This window comes from Camelina sativa, chromosome 14 (genome assembly GCF_000633955.1).
Source record: "Camelina sativa cultivar DH55 chromosome 14, Cs, whole genome shotgun sequence".
NCBI lineage: Eukaryota > Viridiplantae > Streptophyta > Magnoliopsida > Brassicales > Brassicaceae > Camelina > Camelina sativa.
In genome coordinates, this window is record NC_025698.1 from 5378675 (window position 1) to 5386831 (window position 8157).

At 38.7% G+C, this 8157-nt stretch overlaps 3 protein-coding genes across 5 annotated transcripts in view; 1 reads left to right on the forward strand and 2 right to left on the reverse strand.

Annotated features, from left to right (window-relative positions):
* On the forward strand, positions 7-3943 carry LOC104739827 (arogenate dehydratase/prephenate dehydratase 1, chloroplastic). The gene is made up of 11 exons (XM_010460284.1): positions 7-446; positions 1934-2001; positions 2090-2182; positions 2273-2473; positions 2557-2637; positions 2712-2807; positions 2990-3067; positions 3151-3240; positions 3327-3394; positions 3472-3553; positions 3638-3943. The coding sequence occupies exons 1-11, from the start codon at positions 17-19 to the stop codon at positions 3692-3694; spliced, it is 1344 nt and encodes a 447-aa protein (XP_010458586.1). The 5' UTR covers positions 7-16; the 3' UTR covers positions 3695-3943.
* Positions 4068-6081, reverse strand: LOC104739828 (tyrosyl-DNA phosphodiesterase 2-like). The gene is made up of 4 exons (XM_010460285.1): positions 5570-6081; positions 5203-5351; positions 4999-5109; positions 4068-4904 (listed from the first exon to the last, which is right to left on the reverse strand). Exons 1-4 carry the CDS (start codon positions 6060-6062, stop codon positions 4320-4322), a joined length of 1338 nt encoding a protein of 445 aa, XP_010458587.1. The 5' UTR covers positions 6063-6081; the 3' UTR covers positions 4068-4319.
* Positions 6233-8157, reverse strand: part of LOC104739829 (glucan endo-1,3-beta-glucosidase 1-like) — an 8134-nt gene continuing 6209 nt past the window's right edge. For all 3 annotated transcript variants that reach the window (XM_010460287.2, XM_010460286.2, XM_010460288.2), the window contains exons 3-5: positions 7479-8115; positions 6797-6824; positions 6233-6683 (exon numbers count right to left, since the gene is read on the reverse strand). In XM_010460287.2, the coding sequence (XP_010458589.1) occupies positions 6539-6683; positions 6797-6824; positions 7479-8115 (810 nt within the window). In that variant the 3' untranslated portion in view covers positions 6233-6538. The remainder of the gene's footprint in view (positions 6684-6796; positions 6825-7478; positions 8116-8157) is intronic.

The following is an 8157-nucleotide window of genomic DNA, read 5'->3' on the forward strand; positions in this document are numbered from 1 at the left end:
ACTTGACGTTATCTCCATGACTCTCCCATTCTTTCTTACCAAATCCATTTGCCCCATTGAGACTTCTGTTGACCTAAATTCCTCTAAATCTCTCTTCACATTGCCCCTTCTTTATTATTTCTCCTCTGAACACAAAAACAAAATCTCTTCACTTTTGCTTTTGTGTGGTATGGCTCTGAGGTGTTGTTGTTTTCCCATTTGGGTTTGTCCTCAAACGACTCATCATCGTTCTCCTCTTGTGGGTTACTCCGAATTCGAAGCTAAACGCCGTCGTTTCTGCTTCTGGGTTTGCTCTTCTTCCTCAGCTTCTCAGAGAGCTGTCGTCACTGCCATTGAAGGCGAGGTTCCTTATGGGCGTGAGCTGAAAAAGTCATCCTCTGATGAAATGGGTCTGACTCGGGAGACTGAATCTGTTACTTTTCATAGAGACTTGAGTATGCTTCCTAGTGAGTTCTCCTTCCCCTTTCTCTCAGTTTCATTGGAACATATTGTTTTTATGGAAATGCTGATTGGTTTGTTATGTGTTATGCGGTCATCGAATTCAAAATTGTATATTTAGGGGATTGGTTTAGCTGAATTTGATTTTGTTGGATCCTCTTTGTTGAAGTAGATGAGAAACCATTACATGCTGACAATTGTCGTCGATCATTCATCTTTGTTTCGCATTCTTATCAATAGCCTAGACTAAGTCTGAAGAGATAACAATGACCATGTCCTTTGCATCGTTGCTTGTTTCTGTTTATATGTGAATACAATTCTATGAAAGTCCTCTGAACTTTTGTTCTCTAGATTGCTGAATTTAACAGTTGGTTTGGCTGTTATAGATACACTAAATTATGCATTGACAAGACTAATGTTTCGGCACTTTCTTGACTCCAATAATGGCAAATGTCTTTTGACATTAGATTTCTTCTGTTTACCATCCATATTAGTTGCTGCATTTGATGTTAAGATTCAATCTTTCTTGTCGTGTAATTGATCAATATCATTGTCATTTGCATTGCAACTTGAGGCTTTGCTATATGTGAACTTATCTAAAATACTTTAATTTCCAACATTGTTTATTGAATATGGAGCACTAGATATGTTCTGTTGATACTAGATTCTTTATTCCTACAAGTGTATCAATCTGCATTGAAAGTGGAGTACGCGATATGTTTGTTATTACTGGTTTCTTTTTCCAGATTAGTAGCTGCATTTGATCTTTCATATTCGATCTTTCTTGTCGTGTAGTCTCATAGATAGATCAATCATTGTCCTTTGCACTGCAGCATATTTTTGACTACACGTATATCGATCTGTTTGAAAAGGAAAGTACTGGATATGTTTTGTTAATACTAAAATCTGTTTTCCATATTAGTAGCTGCATTGATGTTTCAGATTCGATCTTTCTTGTCGTGTAGTCTCTTGGGTAGATCAATCATTAGTAGCTACACGTATAGTGATCTGTTTTGGAGATGGACATACTCGATATGTTTTTGTTAATACTAAGTACTTTTTCCATATTAGTAGCTGCATTTGATGTTTCAGATTTGTCCATTCTTGTCATGTTATCTCATAAATGGATCAATCATTGTCATTTTCATCACAACATAGGGCTTACTATCTGCACTGAAAATGGAGGGTACGACATGTTTTGTTAATACTGGTTTCCCTTTTCCATATTAGTAGCTCCACTTGATGTTCGAGATTCAGTCTTGCTTTTCATGTAGTCTCTCTCATAAAGGGATGAATCATTGTCATTTGTATCGTGTCATAGGGAAATATGTTCTCAAATCTATTTTGAGTGAAACGAAACTTGCTTTCCGAAATGTTGTCAATGAACAGTAACATGCCAATCCCAGAAGTATTATGAAACTCCAGTGCATTGTCTGTCATATCTTCGTTACTATCAATATCTTCGTTAAGCCCTAACATCTAAATTTAATTACAGAACCACTAACTGCCAACAGTCTTTACTCTTCTGCCAGTGATGATTCAAAAGTGCGAATTTCATTTCAGGTGAAATATTAAATCTCCTTACCTAACTGTAAATTTGTGTTTCTCGTTCTTTAAGTTCCTTGTGTTTACATACACTCTACAATTGCAGGGCATACCAGGTGCATATAGTGAGACAGCAGCATTAAAAGCATATCCAAATTGTGAAACCGTGCCATGTGAACAGTTTGAAGCTGCGTTCCAGGTTTTGATTTATCTATCACTTCTAATATATTCATACCCAAACAAAAAAAGGTATGGTGCTTTACTATGTTTTCATGTGATTGATTCTTAGGCTGTTGAGCTGTGGTTGGTGGATAAAGCAGTATTACCGATCGAGAATTCGATAGGTGGTAGTATCCACCGTAATTATGATTTGCTTCTTCGTCATAGGCTTCACATTGTCCAAGAAGTCCAATTGCCTGTGAATCATTGTCTCTTAGGAGTGCCTGGTGTTAAAATAGAAGAGATTAAATGTGTTCTAAGCCATCCTCAGGTTCTATTGCACCCATTACCTTCAGACTCGCTTCAAGTTCACTGATTTTGAATACTGTTTATTCATTTATTCTTTCTCTCCAGGCACTTGATCAATGTGTGAATTCACTTAACAATTTAGGCATACAGAGAATTTCTGCAAAAGACACTGCCACTGCTGCTCAGGTGACAGCTCGAGATAACGACTTTATTCTTAGTTCAGTTCACATAAAACAATTAAACATCAAGCGTTTCTTCAGACTGTTTCTTCAAGCGATAAGAGCGATGTAGGAGCAATCGCGAGTGTACGGGCTGCAAATATATATGGCCTAGATATTCTTGCCGAGAATATACAAGTAACTAGTCTCCATCCTCTATCCTATTGATAAATTTGTTACCTATGGGAATGTATCAACAAACTAAGATGCTCATCATTGGGTAAAAAGTGGAATGATTTATGACATAGAAGGAATGATACTAAACATATCGATTATCCATAATCTGTACGTTGATAATTTGTTCTTTCGACGGTTTTCAGGATGATGCTAACAATGTGACCCGCTTTCTTATACTTGCGAGAGAGCCTATGATTCCAAGAACAGATCGACCATATAAGGTAATCACATATTTTTATATACATACTAACTAAATTGGCTTAAACTTATAGTTCCCAATAGTAATGCTCTAAGTTTCTCTCAGACAAGTATCGTGTTCTCGTTAGAAGAAGGTCCTGGTGTGCTGTTCAAGGCCTTGGCTGTTTTTGCTTTAAGAAGCATCAATTTATCGAAGGTAAGCTCCAAGGAAAAGTTGGACCCTGTTATCAGTAACTTCTTCAGAAAATAGGAATATATGACGTAGATTTTGCTCTCTTTCAGATAGAAAGTCGTCCGCAGAGAAGAAGACCGTTAAGAGTAGTTGATGGTTCTAACAATGGAAGCGCTAAGTAAGTAGTTTTCAAACACAACATGCACACATCTTTTTTTGAGAAGTAGTTGAGTGATTGTTTTGAGATGATGACAGGTACTTTGATTACTTATTCTACATTGATTTTGAAGCTTCCATGGCTGAAACACGTGCTCAGCACGCTCTTGGCCATCTACAGGTCCCAGTCCTCGCAAACCCCAGAGCTTTTATAGCTGGTCATAAGGCTCACCAATTCTAAAGATCTTATCTTTTGGTTTTGCAGGAATTCGCAAGTTTCATCCGTATCCTCGGGTGTTATCCAATGGACCTAGTCAGATAATCGAGCAAATCTCCTATCGATTTCATGTTACCATACCGTGCAGAACCATGTGAATATACTCAAACAGAAGAACAAGGTTTGTGGCGTTGGTATACCGGAAGACTCTTCTTTCACCATTTTCTCCTCTTAGAAGTTTAGCTTCAAACTCTTCATTGCTGAGACAGAAACAGTTGATCTAGCTTTTGTTAAGAACATGTTTTGTACATTAAACAGGTTTAATCAGTTAATATCAGTGAATAATTTGTTGTCTGGAAAATAAAATCGATACCAAATAGTTTCTGGTTCTTAATCCTCATTACAAAAGGTGGGGCATTGTTAATCAATCAACTTGTGATTACCATATGATCATTACAAAAGGTGAGGATCATATTGATTTGTGATTAGTTTCTTAATCCTCATTACAAAAGGTGGGGCATTGTTAATCAGTAAGACTGATCTTTCAGTTCCAATCAGGAAATAAGGACTTTCCCAAACAAAACAAAAAAAAAAAACTAAAACCAAGATACCGTTTAACATCAGTTTGAAACGGATAAACCCTACACACCAATCTTGGTGTTTCATACAGTTTTTGACCATAGTCACAAAAGTTATACTAACCAAACTTCGAGCTCTGAGTAGTTTGACCTCATTTTGGGGAAAGGGTTAAAAGAAGACCGAAATGATCGCTAGGCAACACCGGGAGCTCTAACTTCTTGATATCACCCCTCACTTTCTTCTCTTTCACATGTGATATTTCAGGAATCGCCTCTTTCCCAACCATCTCGATTCCACCAAGCTTGTAATCATCCAGACGACACAAAATCCGGTCTAACCGTTTCTGCAAAGCTCGGTTGCCAGACAACATTGGGTTTGCTTTTGTGTCGTATGTAAAACCAATATCACCTGGTTTCAAAACCTCCCAAGCATCGACCCATTTGTCTAGTAAAGGAAATTTACCATCTAGCTTGTCATCCCAGTTCATGTCTCCCCCGAATATCACGTTGGTATGAGCTCCAAGAATCTCGATTGCCTCTTTCGCTTGTTCAACGCGTTCTCGACTGAACATTTGGTCCCATTTTGGAGGACCTGGAGACGGACTCTCGAGATGGCTTGTTGCAAAGACAAGTGGCTTTCTCCCTGGAACTTCAACTTCTGCAATAGATAGTTCTCTTCCCATTATCGAGTTCCGAAAGCTTTTGCTGCTGAATGATTTCACCCCTAGCTTGCTCAACTGCAAATAACCCATAAGGGGTCAATTACAAAATAACAGGAAATATCCAAATTTAAACGCTCAGAGCCTCGTAGAAGCGGGAAGAGTCTTTTACCAGCATGCAGTAGTAGGCTCCCGAATCAGCCACATCAACTGAGACAGAACAAGAATACCCTTTCCACCAGTTGGACTTGCGGAAAATATTATAGATTGCAGGAGTGACTTCCTATAAGACCTCACAAAAACCGTTTGTCAAAAAGCTGAACTACTAAAATTTGAAGATAGACATCACTCAGTGGTAAAATGAAAAAATAATGACCTGAAAACATATGAGATGAGGAGAATGAAGCTGAATAATCTGACCGATAGCTCTCATCCTTAGATTCAACTCAAGGTCTTCACGGAACCAAACATTGTAGCTCAAGATCTTTAAACTAGACAAAGGTGTTCCTGATTCAGAAGCTTCCCCTACAAAAACAAAAAGTGACAAACTAAGTACTTATGCATCAAGGAACAATAGAAAGCAACCATTAAGCTGAACGAGTAGAAACCACCAAATCTTGGATGAAACACACATCACATCACACAGTAACAAGAGAATAGTCTATTAAAGTTATAAATAAGGTATGAGCCATACAGAATCACACAGACCTCTAAAACCCCTAGGGAGTACAAAAAGAACCGACCTTTCGTTTCAATTTCTTTGTTCTTCTTCTTCACAACACCCTGCGATTCAGAACGAACAACAGAACCACCATCAACCTCTACGACGTCATCATCCATAGCCTTACGTTTGTTGCTGCACCGCCGAAGAGGAAAGAAAACAGAGCCGACGGAGGAATCAGGGTTACTACTATCGAGACCCGAATCAGTCAATTCATCAAAGCCCAGTAGAGAAGACGCTGACGATCGCGTTCCACAGACATCGCAGATTGAGTTCTTGTACGTGTTCAAGAAAGTGCAAGCCTTGCAAGCCCACTTCGCTTCATCGTTCGTGGAAATAGCGAGAGAAGGAGACGAAGAAGAAGGGAGAGATACGGGAGTCAAACAGATCATGCAATTGAGTTTCTGAGATGGAGAATTGAGGAAAGTGCATTTGTTGCAGGACCAAGAGGTCGAGGAAGACGATGACGACATTGGAAGAGTTGTGAGAATTCTGAAAAATCGAGTTTTTGACATTTAACCCTAATTCCCCTTCTCCGATTTTGGCTTCTGTCGCTTAGGTTTCCACTTAACGGCTATACGTATAACACGGCGCCGTTTCGATTGGCTCTCAAATTCAAAGCTTAAATGGTGAACCGTAATTAAACCGAAACTAACCGAGTCAAAACCGTAATTCGAAAGGAGAATACAGTATAACAATGTCAATAATGTTCAAGGAAGACAGGTTTTATACAAAATTTTAATTGCCACAAACAAGAATACAAGAGACTAATAAAATGGTCTACAAATAAAACAAGAAATTACAATCTAATAAAATGTTTTAAGACCTAAAATAGTAACTTTGCTGACACCTTCGTAGGCTAGTGGTGTTGCCACTATGAAGACCTGGTTGGTACTATATGGCACTGGAGTTCGAGTGCGTTCCCGTCATGGGATCAAAATGGGCTTCAATGGAGTTAAACACTTGTAACTCACCGTGCAAAAATGATAAATCACCAAAATGGTAGCAACATAGAAGATGTTACAAGAATCATGATACTGACGTAGAAGCCACTTGAGAGACTCCTTGAGGTGGCTTCACCCGCGGCGACTTGAGTTGAATTCACCACTGTCTGTGTCCTATTTCCGACCTTCTTGCTGCACAAAAAATCTCATTGATTAACGAAAGCTTTTAAATGATTGTATCACGTCTAAAAATATAGATAATGTGTTGTCAAAGGGAGTTGTTATACACAAAAAAACTTTCATACCTTCCCGGGAAAATGCAGCTTCCATGACCTGAAAACATACGCATCTTCCTAATTTAGAAACTTTTATAATGAAAGACACGAAAAAGGAGAAAGACTTTTAGATCTAGTTAACACCATTTACAGATTTACACAACAAGGCTATGATCTTGACAAAACTTTTATTGTTATAGCCTGCTTATGAACCAAAGTAATAGACATGAAGAAGAAAAGAGTTGAATATGGATGAGAAGGTACAAGCAAGGCTAGGATGTTTTCTGAGACCATATGGTCGCAGTATATTCCTCCGGATTCCCAAAAACAAACAAGCTTTACTGAAGGTGATTTACAACCATGATTCGAGATTCATAAACACCAGAACCTTCTTTGGGAACTACCTTCTATGTATTGGCTACAAAATCTGGTTAACACTGGTCTAGGACGTGTTACTTGCTTACAGCGATTAGAAACTGAATTGAGAATGGAAAAGCTTAAAAGTCACCCAAGTCACACAAGTTTCAGCATATAAGTATTTACCAAGACTCTATTTTGGCATAAGACCAGATCAGACCCTCCCAACTTAGAATCTAAACTCTAACAAATTCAGAAGGTGCTTCTTGATTGTCATAAGTCTTTTACTATAGATCTTCAAACTGAAAACCGTAACACGAAAAAGAAGAAAAGGAAGGAGACGAAAAGAGCTTACTTGGGTCTGTAGTAGTGATCATTGCCACACCTTTGAAGTCACATGAACCAGAAGCTCTTCCTTCCTTCTGGTAATAACTATTAAAAGCAAACGAAGCATGCCCCTTCACGTTATTCGGCTGATAACAACTCTCGCCAGGTTGAATCTCACTACAATTAGCTCTCCCAGGTCCACAAGACCAATCCAATGCAGCTTGAAGAGTCTTTGCATCCACACCATCCATAGCAATGCAGTAAGTCTGGTTTGTTGTATCATTTGCTAAGAATGTTCCACTTCCAGATACATGAAGCAAATAAACAGGCGTAGAGTTCCCGTAGAATAATCCCCAGCTAGCTTCACTAATAGGAGGAGACCTCAAATCCTCGTTAAACAGCTCATAAATGTAGACACTTGGGGTCATCTCAGGATGCAAAGGAGTACCAGATCTATCAAATATATGCTTGATCAAATTGGAGTTATACGTATCAGCATTATCGATAGTAGCATATGGCTCTTTCGAATCACCTCTCGAAGGCCAACCACTCTCGGTCACAAGCACAACCACATCAGTCACATTCAAGTTTTTCATCGAGACATAAGCAGAATCCACCATAGCATCAAGCACATTAGTGTAATGCAACAAAGTGTTTGGATCAACCATTTCTTTAGTCGGCGTCAAGGGCTCGAACAAACAGTTATC